This window comes from Tasmannia lanceolata, unplaced genomic scaffold (assembly GCF_043159265.1).
Source record: "Tasmannia lanceolata isolate RefF3 unplaced genomic scaffold, GAP_Taslan_0.1 ptg000002l, whole genome shotgun sequence".
Taxonomy (NCBI): Eukaryota; Viridiplantae; Streptophyta; class Magnoliopsida; order Canellales; family Winteraceae; genus Tasmannia; species Tasmannia lanceolata.
This window is the reverse complement of record NW_027518679.1, coordinates 2,608,074-2,624,013: the sequence shown is the minus strand read 5'-3', so window position 1 is coordinate 2,624,013 and position 15,940 is coordinate 2,608,074. Positions and strand designations below refer to the sequence as shown.

At 40.0% G+C, this 15,940-nt stretch overlaps 1 protein-coding gene across 2 annotated transcripts in view; it reads right to left on the bottom strand.

Moving 5' to 3' along the window:
* The window catches only part of LOC143873747 (glucan endo-1,3-beta-glucosidase 2-like), a 37,546-nt gene extending 22,517 nt beyond the window's left edge, over positions 1-15,029 (bottom strand). Inside the window, exon 1 of one of the 2 annotated variants that reach the window (XM_077376837.1) lies at positions 14,853-15,029. In XM_077376837.1, the coding sequence (XP_077232952.1) occupies positions 14,853-14,907 (55 nt within the window). In that variant the 5' untranslated portion in view covers positions 14,908-15,029. The remainder of the gene's footprint in view (positions 1-14,852) is intronic. The other variant, XM_077376845.1, reaches the window with a different exon arrangement.
* Between the last annotated feature and the right edge of the window lie 911 nt (positions 15,030-15,940).

Here is a 15,940-nt window from a genome sequence, read left to right as displayed (position 1 = left end):
GAAGAAGCACTTTACTTGAGTATCCTTAACGTCAATTTGGTTAACTGACGAGTTATTTGCTTTCTTCTTCATAGGAACACTTCTGCCTTTCTTTCCTTTGTTCTTTCCTCGAATGACATGATTGGCTATTTCCAGCTTCTCTTGTCTCAACCCCCCTTCCTCCTATACGCTCATGGTCAGAAGTTTATTGAGAGACCATTTGCACTTATGAATGTTGTAGCCAATCTTAAATTAGCGGTATTCAATAGAGAGGGAGTTAAGGATAAAGAATACTAGGAATGACTCGGAGATCTCAACTTTAAGGGCCTGCAATTGCACATTTCCATAATGTGCTCTCTCACTCCTTTATCTGCAGTGTGCTTCAGAGCTACGAGTTTGCTCATAAAGGTAGCAGCCAATGCCTTATCTGAACTAACAAACTGTTCTTGAACAGCTTACATAAACTCCTTGGCATTGGTGGTCCTAGCGAGAGATGTACTGATGCTTTGAGCAATGTGGCTCTGAATGAGCAACAAGCTTAAGCGGTTCGATCTCTCCCACTCTCTATGGATCTCATTCTCATCTTGTGTACTCTCATTTGTAGAAGTGGGTGGTTCACGCACTCTGAGAGCAAGATTAATGTCCATCTAGTCTAAAATGAGCATAACCCTATCCTTCCACTCAGAAAATTATCCCCGATATGGAAAGGGATCCTAATAGATTCAGAATACAAAATATTGATTCACTAACTTCACTAGCTACAAAATATAAAAGACAAACACATGCTTACTGCGTGCTAAATTCCAATTAAGCCATAATACCAGAATGTCAATCCATATTGACATATCTGGTTGTAAATGCATCACATCACTGTAACCCTCCTCTGGGCCGAGCTACAACACGCATTAGATTTACCCTTAGTAATCACTTCTCCATACCTGTGGACCTAGGATAAGAGCCTTCATCTAACCTCATTGATCTCATGATTCAAATCAATTTACAATACACAATCGTTTTCGTGTGGGCCAAGCGACCACGCATTATAAATCCATTGCAATCTTAGATACTATTAGAGCAAAGCAACTGAAAAGTTGCACTTAATGTGTCAATGGGCACTATAAATGCACCAGTTGTCACAGGTATCTTAGATACTATTAGAGCAAAGCAACTGAAAAGTTGCACTTAATGTGTCAATGGGCACTATAAATGCACCAGTTGTCACAGGTATCCTCATAGCCATAGGATGTTGTGGCCCTCCTAGACTAATCGAATACCTCTTTATAATGGCATCTATGTGTATATGACTGATCTTTATGTCATATTACAACAATTTTACTTTATAGGGTATGATTAACTTAATTGCAAACATCCTATACAACTGAAGGAATTGCAAACAACAACCACAACTGAATTTAAAGAAAATTGAAACTGAAGCATAAAAAACTTTAAATTCAGATTGTATAATTTTAGGCAATTATTAACATTATTGTAGAAGTTTTGGATTGATCAGATTACCTTAAAGGAAAAACCCAAATCAGTTTTCAAGAGCCTTTAGGCTATAGCCAAAATTGACCATAAACAGCTTAAACCTCTTCAAAACTGAAATCCATTAATCCAATCGGTCCGAAACTGATACACATAGTACCGTAGGGTGCTAGTAACATTCTATCAAAATTTGGGAGTGTTTCCCAAACCTTAGGGACAAAACCCAAAGCCCTTTTATAGTGAGAATAAAGAGAACAACAACCTACTGATCTCGGATTGTTCTGAAAACTATACCATTGCGTCCGAAATGCCGAAAAACTTTATGGTACAGTTCAAAAACTTTTCTGTTTATGATCCTAAACCCAAGAAAAGTTGGAATATCCAGTGCCCAAGAAAAACGGAGATTCGCGTAAAAGCAACCTAGAGGTCTCGGATTGTTACGAAACCAGTACCGTTGCGTCCGGAACGCCGAGAAAAGGTAGGGTACAGTTCAACACTTTTCCCAAATCTCATATTTAAGGGCCAAAATTAATGCCCAAACCAAATTTAATATAAAATACATAAATATATATATTATTTTGTTATTAATTATTGCTTGCTTCATTGACGCGGCGTTACCAAGTGCGTCATGTAAGTCTTATCCTTCCTTTGAAACCCACATTTAAATATCTTTCTGGAAAAACTTTGGGTCGCCATTAAAGTTGATCTGATCGTCAAATTAACATGACGTTTGTGCCGTTAAACTCAGCGTCGGAGCAGCTACGCATATATGCCGTCTGATCAGGGTTGGATCCTTTATTGCCGAATTACTAAAATCACAGAAACTTGAAACTTTATGTCTCTTCACAGATTTTAATGGCGTTTGCACCATAATCATGCTAGAAGGGATTGTATTATCCGAGAATCTCTTTTAAGAATTCAAAACAATTCTACGACACCTGATCTTCTAAACTTTAAAAAATTGTTTCCAATTTTAACAAGGGCAGATATATAAAATTGCTTTAAATCAATTGACCCCAAGAAATTGATCTTTCTCGATCAATCGCCACACCCAAAGGGCGGCTCTGATACCAACTGTAAGACTTTATTTAATTCTAAATTAATGCGGAACTTACCTCCGGCCATGGCGACTAGAATCAAAGATCACAGAAACTTGAAACTTTATGTCTCTTCACAGATTTTAATGGCGTTTGCACCATAATCATGCTAGAAGGGATTGTATTATCCGAGAATCTCTTTTAAGAATTCAAAACAATTCTACGACACCTGATCTTCTAAACTTTAAAAAATTGTTTCCAATTTTAACAAGGGCAGATATATAAAATTGCTTTAAATCAATTGACCCCAAGAAATTGATCTTTCTCGATCAATCGCCACACCCAAAGGGCAGCTCTGATACCAACTGTAATACTTTATTTAATTCTAAATTAATGCGGAACTTACCTCCGGCCATGGCGACTAGAATCAAAGATCACGAATCCCTTGAGCTTTGGCGAACCACCATCACGATCTCCGTTGTGCACGAACAAAGAGGGGAGATCTTCTAATCTTAAGAAGATCTTAGGGCTCGATCGATGGAATCGCAAGCACAAATTTTCCTCTCAGATTAGGGACCCTCTTTATGATGAAACTTTAGCTATACGTATGAGTGTTGTTCCCATCAAACACAACCCAATATTTATAGATTTCGGATCACAAGAGTTTGTGTCCTTCCACATCTCTAACACTAACGTGTTTTAGAGTTTCAAAACACTTGGGACTTATCTCTTAAGATTCCCCTTTTGAATACAACACAATGTGAAAGGAAAACCAACGTTTCTTTCTTTATAGTGGGTCCCACCCAATGTGAGCCACACAATGAAACGCCAACAGGCGTCTCCTTCTGCCCATTGGGTTCCTTCTAAAAGACTTGTCCCGATTTCCAACTCTAGAAAGCTAGTTTTCAGTCTCTGAAAACCTGTTGTGTTTGTCATTTGTCTGACTTTTCTTCACACGAATTGTTTCAACAGTAGAAGTGTAAATCCAACATGCCATGATGGCCCCTTAAATATACGAATATTCTATTAAAACCAAACAATAGTGACCCGCGCTTATTTTCAAGCGACAAATTGCCCACGTGATGCTAGCAATCCTCTTAATTTAATCACCATAATAAATGTATCTAACTCTTCATCTTTTCAATAGACACAACTAAATTTCACTAAAACACCTACATTGGAGAAAAAACAACCTATTGGTGTAAAAACACCCTCTTTCTGGAAAAAAAAACTCTACTCTAAAAACACCCTGTCAAAAATTATAAATTCCTGTCAAAACACCCCTTTCTGCCCAAAACAAACAAACAAACAAACAAACCCTGTGAACAAAACAGCTTATCTCTGTCAAAGATGTAAATTACTGAAAAATGTCTGGTCCCATCAGTGGAAATTCAAGTCGTATCGGAAAAATTTTGGGGCATGTCGGTGAACTGTCGAGAAGTGTCGAAAAAATGTCAGGTCGTGTCGGAAAAAGTGGGGTCGTGACGGGAAAATGTTGGCACGACCCAACATTTTTGCCAATACAATGTATTGGCACTGACATGGCCCCCCACATTTTTCTGACACGGGTTGATTTCTCACTGACATGGCGCCAACTTTTCCAACACCAAAAAAGTCGAGCCGTGTAGGTAAAAAGTGGGGTCCTGTCAAGAAAATGTTGACACGACCCGACATTTTTTCCAATACAACCCTTACATTTTCCTGACACCAGCCCACATTTTCCCAACATGACCTGACATTTTTCAACATGACCCCACATTTCACCGAAGCAGCCCCACATTTTACCGACGAAACCTGATTTTTCACCGATACGGCCCCAACTTTCACCGAGTTGGCCCCATATTTCACCATTTTTTCACTTAATCGACTAATTCGACCAGAAGTTTTGCATTAACACTCTTTTCGATTGTCGATTCAGTTCATTTCTGAAAAGATTGAAGTAAAACCTGCAAGTACGGAATTTGCTTGCAAGAACGGTCGGGCAACACCCAACGTATGGAGGGTAGATCGTCGGGAAGGTGAGGGAGGAGCAAACGCAGCGGTCTCACGTCAAGAAAACGCAGTGGTAGTTCAGTCCGTCTAAAATATGAGAAATGAGGAAAAACGTGGTAAAACTGCCTCTAGAAGGGAATTTTTTTCTTTTTCTCGTATGACGCAATTCTAATGTGAAATCAAAATATGCCCCCATTCGGCTGACATTTCAAAAATAAAACACATTTTGGGTCTTTTTTTCCTAACTATATTCATATAAATATAATAATTATATTCGTATAACACATACTAATATTATATTCATATAAACATAATAATTATATTCGTATAACACATACTAATATTATATTCATATAAATATGGTAATTATACTCGTATAAATATAGTAATTCTATTCATATAAAAATAATATTTATATTTCATATAACACATATTGGTACAGGATACTACTAATATACTTGTGATTATAATTTCGGTATGAGATTCGGTTGACGTGGAAACTGAAACATATTCTAAGCCTTCCAAGAGATAATTTTCATCAACTCAAGGCCGATCAGTGTCAAACCGCTACTATTCACAAGTATCAGAAATTTCCCATCACTTAAATTAGCATGAAAGATAAAAACAAAAAAAGAGACCGATATCCGCACTAACATATTTTGAAAATGGAATTACTTTGTTTTTACACCTTTTAATTAGCTTTTCACGGCTGTTAATACTCATAATGCTATCAATATCCAATCAGAAAATTGCCACATAGGCTCACTTTCACATAACACATACACTCATAATGGAACTACTTTTTTCATATTTCATATAACACATACTGGTATAGGATACTACTAATAGACTTATGATTTTAATTTCGGTATGAGTTTCGGTTGCCGTGGAAACTGAAACATACTCTAAACCTACCAAGAGATAATTTTCATCAACTCAAGTCCGATCACTGTTAAACCGCTACCATTCACAAATATCAGAAATTTCCCACAACTTAAATTAGCATGAAAGATAAAACTAAAAAGAGGCCGACATCTGCACTAACATATATTTTGATAATGGAACTACTTTGTTTTACACTTTTTAATTAGCTTTTCACGGTTGTTACAATACTCATAATGCTATCAATATCCAATCAGAAAATTGCCACATAGGAGCAGCTCACTTTCCAGGAGGTTTTGTCTTATTAATTTATTTCATTTTAGGTGATTGTTCTCTCACGCAATAGTCAGCCGCAAAATGCCTTTCTGCAAAATTCCCTTACAAATCTCATCAGAAATATATGAGAAATTCACTAGCAAATCCCATCATAAATATATGCAATAACCGATACATCGTTATGTATGACCAATATTTTAAAACTTTTGCTACAAAACAACAAAAATATTAAAAAATATAAACCAACAAACATGCCACACTAAGAAATACAGATATCATTTCCCTTTCCTTATGAAAGTTGTTGAGAAAATCCGCCTGGCAAATCAATCCGATCGTGCGCGAATTAAACGGAAAGAAAAAATAAACCAAGCCACAAGATGAACACCAAGATTTACGTGGTTCGGCCAAGCCTACTCCACGGGCAAGAAACACGATCTTCCACTATGAGAAAAACAAAATACAAGGATTACAATGGATTAATCACAAACCCACAAACCTGCAAGCCTTTCCTTGCTTGTCTCAAACCCAAGATCACCGAGAGTAACAGAGAAGAAACCCGAAAAAGACCCCAAGAGAAAACGCCGAGAAGAAAACCCAAGAAGACCAACTTCTTCTTTCCTCTTCTCTCTCTTCCTCTCTTTCTCTTTCCTTCTCACCTCCTTTTCTCTCTCTCCTGTTGCCAAGCCTTTCTTGGGCAGCCGACACACCCAAAGTAAACTGGTCATTTACCCCACTGGTTTCACATGAACAAAAGAGTTCTATACTTAGGTTTTCTATAAGAAACCCAAAGCCGACTCTTTCTATTCCCGTTTCCCATAAGACTTGGGAAACAAGGCAACTTTCCCAACAATCTCCACCTTGGCTTGTTTCGCAGCCACCTGAAGATTTTCCTAATGATGTTGCCACCAGTTCCTTGTCGTCGCAAACCACCATTGGCCTTCTGAAGTACCAGCTACACACCCTTGAATATTCCTGGTTCTAACTCCTCCCGATTCGATTAACACAGCCAATGCACATGTGTAGCTGCCAACCCGTTGACTCACCTAGTCAACCCTGGGGAGGGATCTCGATCCATCCTCCCCAACGCAGGTACTGTCACCTTCTCACCATCGTCTGCAACCCGGAAACTAGTCTCTGCCCCAAATATGAAAGAGACCCTACACGTGCACGCGCTTCCACTCTGTTTCCAACTACCCATTGAGATCTTAGGAAGACTAGTCACAGTGCCCCCAACCAGACGATATAATCTGCCACACTTCTCGCCTTTCATCAGAACCATACAGTCGTGTGTGATTTTCATGGCCCCACCTGCAGCTAAAAACCTACAACATCAAACACTCACCATCGTCTGCAACCCGGAAACTAGTCTCTGCCCCAAATATGAAAGAGACCCTAACCGTGAACGCGCTTCTACTCCGTTTCCAACTACCCATTGAGATCTTAGGAACACTAGTCATTGTGTCCCCAACCAGACGATATAATCCGCCACACTTCTCGCCTTGCATCAGAACCATACAACCACGTGTGATTTTCATGGCTCCACCTGCAGCTAAAATTTTACCTACAACCCCTGGAGTCCAACCGGCCAAGAGACACTAGATTCTTCCGTAGCTTTGGGACATAAGCCACACCACCCAAAGAACGAACCACTCCATCAAACATTTTGATCTTTACTGTCCCAACTCCCATGACGTCACAAGTAGACCCGTCACCCAAGGACACTACACCCGCCCTTGTCTCCTGGAACATATCAAAATATTCCCTCCTAGTGCATACATATCAAAATATTCCCTGGAGTCCAACCGGCCAAGAGACACTAGATTCTTCCGTAGCTTTGGGACATTAGCCACACCACGCAAAGTACGAACCACTCCATCAAACATTTTGATCTTTACCGTCCCAACTCCGGTGACGTCACAAGTAGACCCGTCACCCAAGGACACTACACCCGCCCTTATCTCCTGGAACATATCAAAATATTCCCTCCTAGAGCATACATGAACAGAGCACCCTGAATCTAAAATCCACTCGTAATGAGAAGTGTGATCACCTGTGGAGACTGTAAGAACGTCTCCAAACTCCTCACCCTGTTCATTCGTTACTGCCACCGCCGTATTCCTGGTTCTGACTCCTCCCGATTCGATTAACACAGCCAATGCACATGTAGCTGCCAACCCGTTGACTCACCTAGTCAACCCTGGAGAGGGATCTCAATCCATCCTCCCAACGCAGGTACTGTTACCTTCCCACCATCGTCTGCAACCCGGAAACTAGTCTCTACCCCAAATACGAAAAAGACCTTACGCGTGCACGCGCTTCCACTCTGTTTCCAACTACCCATCGAGATTTTAGGAACACTAGTCACTGTGTCCCGACCAGACGATATAATCCGCCACACTTTTCGCCTTTCATCAGAACCATACAGCCGAGTGTGATTTTCATGGCTCCACCTGCAACCCCTGGAGTCCAACCGGCCAAGAGACACTAGATTCTTCTGTAGCTTTGGGGCATAAGCCACACCACCCAAAGTACGAACCACTCCATCAAACATTTTGATCTTTACCGTCCCAACTCCCGTGACATCACAAGTAGACCCGTCACCCAAGGACACTACACCCGCCCTTGTCTCCTGGAACGTATTAAAATATTCCCTCCTGGAGCATATATGAACAGAGCACCATGAATCTAAAATCCACTCGTAATGAGGAGAAGTGTGATCACCTGTGGAGACTGTGAGAACGTCTCCAATCTCTTCACCATGTACATTCGGTACTGCCACCGTCGTATTCATAGCACCATTGTCCGTACGGTCTGCTCGCTTCGGACAATCCCGCTTGATGTAGCCATATTACCTGTAATGCTAACATTGCACACCCTTTCCGCCGACTCTGGATCTTGACCTGCCTTTTCCTGATCCCCTGTCAGACGACCATCCTCTTTGATTCCCACCATGAACAACCAACCCATGCTCTTCACTTCCACCAAGAACAGGTTTCTTTCGCATCTCATTCGATAAGAGCGACGCCGTGACTTCCTCCAACTTTATTGTATCCTTACCATGAACAATCAACCCATGCTCTTCACTTCCACCAAGAACAAGTTTCTTTCGCATCTCATTCGATAAGAGCGACGCCGTGACTTCCTCCAACTTTATCGTATCCTTACCATACAATAAAGTCGTCACCAGGTTGTCATAAGAATCATGAAGTGAAGTAAGAAGTAATAGGTGATCGCTGCGGAAGCTCTGATTTCAAAAAAATTCGCCTGTTGAGTCGTTGAACCGGACACGTAATCACGCCAAAACCGCAATCGAAACCACAATCTGACAGGATGGAAGATGATTGGAAAATCCTGAGGGGGTTTGTATGTACAACACGAGGGAGTTTGTAACTGTACACTCGTAAGATCTCAGTCCGAAGAAGATGGATGGGAAAGATCAAGGGTGGATAGAAAAGGTGCTAGAGGGAGAAGAAGAGGGAAGAGAGAATCTTACGTGTGTAGAGAATGAACCATAAGCTCACTTATATAGAAAAAGGAAATTCGGTAATTCCCAAATTACCCCCAAAATCTCTACACTCTCAAGGGCAGACAAACAACCTTCCCTCTTCGACTTTGTTACAGCCATGCCACTATTTATCTTAAATGCCAAAATTAAGCTCACTTATATAGAAAAAGGAAATTCGGTAATTCCCAAATTAACCCCAAAATCTCTACACTCTCAAGGGCAAACAAACAGCCCTCCCTCTTCGACTTTGTTACAGCCGTGCCACTATTTATCTTAAATGCCAAAATACCCTCAAGGCATAACGATAATTTCCAACCCGCCTAACCCAAAAAGCAGTCAAATCAACGGCACAAAACTAACCTTTTAGCAATCCTAACCATCCACACCTAATCTCAAATACTAAGACCTAATAAGTGAGACCTCAGGGAACAATCATCTCCTCAACGAGAGCACTATACCAAATCTCCATTTGACCAGAACGACAACATCACAATCCCATCTAGCCTGTCTTAGACCCACACGATATACACCGAGATGAACTGCTCTAATCCCAAAGAGCCCCCCCCCATCCACCTCAGCATGCACCTGTTCATTTGTTAAACAAACTGATGTTTCGCAAAATCATTTTCCAAAATAAACATATTTAACTATATAAATAGATTTAGAAAACAATTCGCAAAACGATCGATAAAAACCTGATAAAAATGCCGCGGCCGATAAAGATAAACAAGTGCACGCCATAGTCCAGCCATAGTGTTAATATCATAGGATCTTCCCCAACCACATATGCTATTCTGTATTAGTCCAACAGCTTTCCCAGCAATGCACCAGTAAGTCGAATCGATCACAACCGCATGCTAGCATGCCAAAGTAGCAGGCAATAAACTTCATCTTCCTAGCAAAGTGAACGGTACCTAAGGGCACAAGGGTTACCTACGAAACCGGCTCCTCACACACAGTGCTAGGTAAAAGGGATTAATCTTACACCTGTAGGTAGTGGTCCACGTGTCGCACCCAGTGCACACACCATGGTGTAAATCTAGAAAGCACATAGCAATCCAGAACCAGATATATCGTCATGCGATTACACCATGAAGGATCAGTCCTCAACGACTATAAGGCCCATCCAACTCATCTCGGGAATGCCTCATCCTGGCTCTAAAATAGGTCAATCATCCTGATCTCTTATGAAATCAGGGCGGCCAATCATCTCCTCGGACATCCCAGATGTTAATACGATCAGTCTCATCCCGCCCATCCCAAATGTCGGGGCCGGTCTATGCTGTGTGAGTAGCAGACCGTACCTATTAATCTCATCGATTAACTAAATCCATCTAGTTAATTAACATGAATCCTCATGAGCATGAGCATAAATGCAAAAACAAGACTATCTCAAATAGCGAATAATAATCATCACATGTGCTAAATATGAGCATCCACATAAAATAAATGAATATGAAATAAAATGTTGAAAGGCCACAAAAACTCCTACAATAGGGCCTTGTCTTCTTCTTTCAACTTTTCATCAACCTTGTAGAGTTGATCCACAAGCTCGTTGAACACCGTAATGTGTTCCAGAAGATCTCTGCCTTCCTGGATCTTCAGCTCGTACAATTGTCACTTCAGATACAACCGGTTGGCTGACCACCTTACATAGTTTTAGCATAATTTTAGCATATCTTCCTTTGACATGTAAAGCTTTTTCAACTTCTCCCATAATTTTAGCATATCTTCCTCTTATATAACGTTAAACATAACGCTATCTGCAGACATAGTCGAATTGTGCTGACCACCTTCGACTCAATATCTTCCCACTCGGCATTCGTCATCTTCTCCGTCTTTCCATCATTTCCCTTCAACGCCTTAGCGAAGCCCTGTTGAACTAGGATATCCTTCACCCTCATCTTCCACAGGGTGAAACTGCCCTTTCCATCAAATATGTCGGTGTTGAACTGAGTAGAACTTGATTTTACTGTCATCTCAAATTACATTGTACTCCACAGTGTAGCGCTCTACCTCGAACATGAATCTTTCTTGGACAATCTTTCCACTCTGAAAGATTGCTCTAACCGCGATTCAACCACAACACCCGCGATCACTCCACCCGGCCTCGACGATCGCTCCAACCACGGCTCTAATACCACTTGTTGAGAAAATCCTCCTAGCAAATCAATCCGATCGTGCACAAATTAAATCGAAAGAAAAAATAAACCAAGCCACAAAATGAACACCAAGATTTACGTGGTTCGGACAGGCCTACTCCACGGGCGAGAAACACGATCTCCCACTATGAGAAAAACAAAATATAAGGATTACAAAGGATTAATCAAAAACCCACAAACCTGCAACCCTTTCCTTGCTTCTCTCAAACCCAAGATCATACACCACGACAAATCGAGAAAAAACCCGAAAAAGAACCCAAGAGAAAACCCCGAGAAGATAACCCAAGAAGACCAACTTCTTCTTTCCTCTTCTCTCTCTTCCTCCCTTTCTCTTTCCTTCTCTCCTCTTCTCTCTCTTACTTTGTCAGGCCTTTCTTGGGCAGCCGACACACCCAAAGAAAACTTGTCGTTTTCCCCACCGGTTTCGCGTGAACAAAAGAGTTCTATACTTAAGGTTTTCATAAGACTTTGGAAACAAGGCAACTTTCCCAACAAAAGCAAAATATAAGAGATAGTCCCCCAAACATGCCACACTAAGAAGTACAGATTATCATTTCCCTTTCCTTATCAAGGCAAAATATAAGAGATAGTAAACCCCCAAACATTTCCCTTTCCTCTCTCCTCATATTATTTCATTCTCACTAAATTTGGCAAGCTTGGCATTCATCTGTTAATATCTTTCTTACTTTTATTCATTTCCAATCATTTTCTTACTAGCCAAGTCAATGTAACGGTTGTATATTTTCCTTTCATTTGTTTTGTTAATTGCTATGGGAAACTTCCTAAATGGAGGCCAATGTAAGATGGATATTGGATGTATATCTTGCATATAATGAACAGTTTGCTCTCTATTCTTATATTGAGAAAGAGAGCGAAATCAAACGTTCTTTGTTTTCAAGATAGTAAACCCCCAAACATGCCCCAACTAAGAAGTGCAGATATAATTTCCCTTTCCTTATCAAAGCAAAATATAAGAGATAGTGACCTCCGATTCTACAGATTAACAATATATATAATTTATGCCGGCTGGGTGAGGGCTCTTCTATATTTTTTTCACATGGTATTTTAGACAAAAAACTTATGGAAAGGGACACATTTTCATTATATATTACCCCCCCCCCCCCCCCCCCCCCACCCCACCCGCCCGCCCCGCGGGGAATTGCTATTGCCACCCAGGATTTTTATTTTATTTTTTTAGTTCCACCCAGTATTTTACATAGTATCAGTCCTTTTAATGAAAAAAAAAAAAAGGTACTGGTATTTGTTTTTTATCCATTTTTTATTCGCTGCCGATTCAAACTCAAAGACCTGAGGCCCAGATGCCAGCCTGACAGTCACTCAGATAGTCAGATTGGTCAGACCAGACCCACCACCATACCAAGAAAAAGTTGGGTTTCATGCCAAATGGTAAGTTATTGATATATTCCCCCCCTTTTTCTTCCCCAGGCCACCCTAAGTGCTACACTACAAGTCTACAACAACAAACAGGAGGGGCCCCAAGTAAGAAAAAGGGGTGACTATATCATTTCCCATGCCAAAAATCATATTCACGACTTTTTAAAAATAGGAATCAAACAGAAATAAAATCCAGTGAATTGTTACGAGCATCACCCTTTTTCAGACTATTTATAATAAAAGAAGTTTAGTCCCCAGAGAAAGCAGAGAAAGGATGGAAGCTAAAGTGGTGGGACCCATTCTTTTTTAAGTCACTGGCCACAAAAACAAAATAAATACACTCCTAAAGTTGTGGGAGGGACCCATTCGTTTTTAAAGTCGCTGGCCACAAAAACAAAATACACTTCCGGTTCAAAACTTCACATCATTGCATAGGTGGGCCCCCCATCACTACGATTAACCAGACCCCATTAATTGTGCAAAATCGACACAGAGAAGTTTTGTATGGAAATAAAATTTTCCATGGAAAAAAAATCGAAGATATAATAGGTTTTGCGGTTTTCCTTGAAAACAAGGAAATTTTTTATTTTGGTAAAAAACCATGGAATATGATTTTACCAGATAAATCTTTCCACCAAATTTTTACCTCCAGCCAAACCATCCGGCTTTTGTGTCAACGGACCCAGAGGGTCCAATGGATCGAAGGAATCCGAATGTTAATGGACGGTATTTGGGTCCTCTAGCTGGACAAGTCCATGTACATTGGATCCATAATTTAAGACCTGAGAAGCAGTCCATGAAGGATCCGACTATGGGCAGATCCGATAAGAATTGGATCGTTAGGTTCTAAGAAACTTCTACACCAAGTTCCGTGGCCCCACCAAATGCCGAAATTAGCAAATATTTATACTTGAGAAAAAAAAAAATAAGTTCACGTGTCTGAAATCTGCCAAATGTTTGACTTGACACAAATGGTTTCTTTTTAAGGCTAAATAACATTAATGTCAGAGGAAATTACCATAAAACCACCCGGCAAAATAGACAAAAACATAAAACCCGAAACTGAAAATCTTTGGTTTTCCAAGCCTATCAAAAAACATTAATTTTCTAAATAATAAAGAAAGGGAAATGTTATCAGCACTACTTTCTTTTGCTGGGGGCACTCCTCACTTTATTAAACGTACGGTATGGTCTGAACTATAGGTTGATCCAAACCGTCCATTAGATGGGCCACCTAAATGGGTTGTGCCTCAAAAATTATTTCCATAGGTTGATCCTAACCCTCGATCTATAGAGGGCTAGGATCAAAACTCTAATATTCAGATCGGAAGGCTAGGATCAGCCTATGGAAATTAATTTTGGGGCACAACCTATTTGGGCTGTGGCCCATCTAATGGACGGTTTGGACCATCCTATGGTGTGGTCCATACCGTACTTTTAATAAAGTGAGGAGTGCCTTCATCAAAATACAGTAGTGCTGATAACATTTCCCTAAATACAGTATTGCAGCCCCAACTGAGCAAAAGAAAATCCCAATTTCGATATAAAAAAAAAACAAGGTCTTATTTTTCATTTTCGTTTTTACTGGTTTACTAAGAACATCCAAGACCATTCCTAATATAAAAAATACAGGGTCCTATTTTGCCCTTTTTCTTAGGGTTTTGCTAATGTTAGGGCACTCGTTAAGGTGCTTTGGAAAAGAAAATTTACACATGTTTTGATAGAAAAAAATCTCAAAACGTGAGTAAAATTCTCAATTGTTTAAAATGATTATGACATTTCTTTTGCAATGCACCTTAGCGAGTACTCGTTAGCAAAACCCCCTTTTTTAATTTTAATCAGCTCAAACATTAAATAAATAAATAAACAAATGCTACTTTGATACTTATATTTCAGGAGCCATTCACATAAAGCTTCGAGCTTTTCGTGAAAAATGGCTACAAAAACCCTAAATCTGAGAACAGAGAGTACTAAAAGTATTTCTAGGCAGTGATAGAATGTTCCCAATACAAGATCAACAAATGAAAGAATGAAAATGCAAGAATAAGGAGTGAAAACCCCCAAAGTTTCTCAATCTGGGATAGATTATAAAATCCAAAAGGGAATAAACACTATAATCAAAAGAAGAAAGATAAGTACCTTCAGCTATGGCAGAGACAGAGATAGCTAAAATCAAGAGGAGAAGCAGAGCCATGGCGGATTTTTTTTTCCCACGAAAAATAAAATCCTCGATCTTCCAAAAGCATACAAAGCTGATTAGAAAAACCGATTAAAGAGAGAGGCGTGGGTGGTGAGAGTAAAAAAAGGGGCTTTCTTTTAAAGCTAAGGAGGAATTAGAATAAAATAAAGATTGGTATATAAAAGGGGTGATGATGTTTTCACCCCCCCTGATGTACTTGCACACACCCTGATTACTTGATTTGACATAAAGTTGCCTACTTTGCACGTCAAATCAGGTTATAAGGGGGGGTGTGCACGTAATGCAGAGGGGATGAAAATATCATCACAATATAAAAGGTAGGTTTTTTAATTAGTGAAGTGGGGTTTTGTCGTTCTGAGGGTGTATATACCAATCGCATGGAAAGTTTCAGAAATCGGACGGTTATGATTAATCTGAGCATTGAACAGTAGGCTTTTTTAATGTCTCGTTGCAACAGTAGCCGTTTCACCTGTGAAATCCATCGCGAGCTACGAGGTCCTTTCGTGCTGACGTGGCACATAGCTGGAATCAACGGTCATATTCCGGACAGTGTTTTTTAATTCGATTTCTTTGGTTGATGATATTGGCACTACCATTTTTAAATAATCACACGAACTCAGCTTGTCTTTTCTTTTTTGAATGGTTTCTTAGAGCTTTTTAGAAACTATGACAAGATGAGTTAGTATGACTATCAAAACATGGTTGTGCCATTATCAGTACCGAATATAGCCTTTTTTTTCTTTCCTTTTTTTGCACTGTTGGGAATCTAACAAAAATGCTTTTTGTGCCAGAATTCCTTTAGGCCTTAGATTCTGAGGGCTCCCACGCATGGTCACAAACACGATTAACAAGGCATGTGTGTGCGCGTGTTTTCAAAACAAATATACTGGGGTCCACTTTGATGATCCAATCCATTCATTTATTGGGCGGCCCCAACGTCGATGGGCTGTCCTGTATGCGTTGATCTAACTCTCTGATTGGTATCTATAGATCCAATGGTTAGGATCATCGTATTGAGATGATTTTG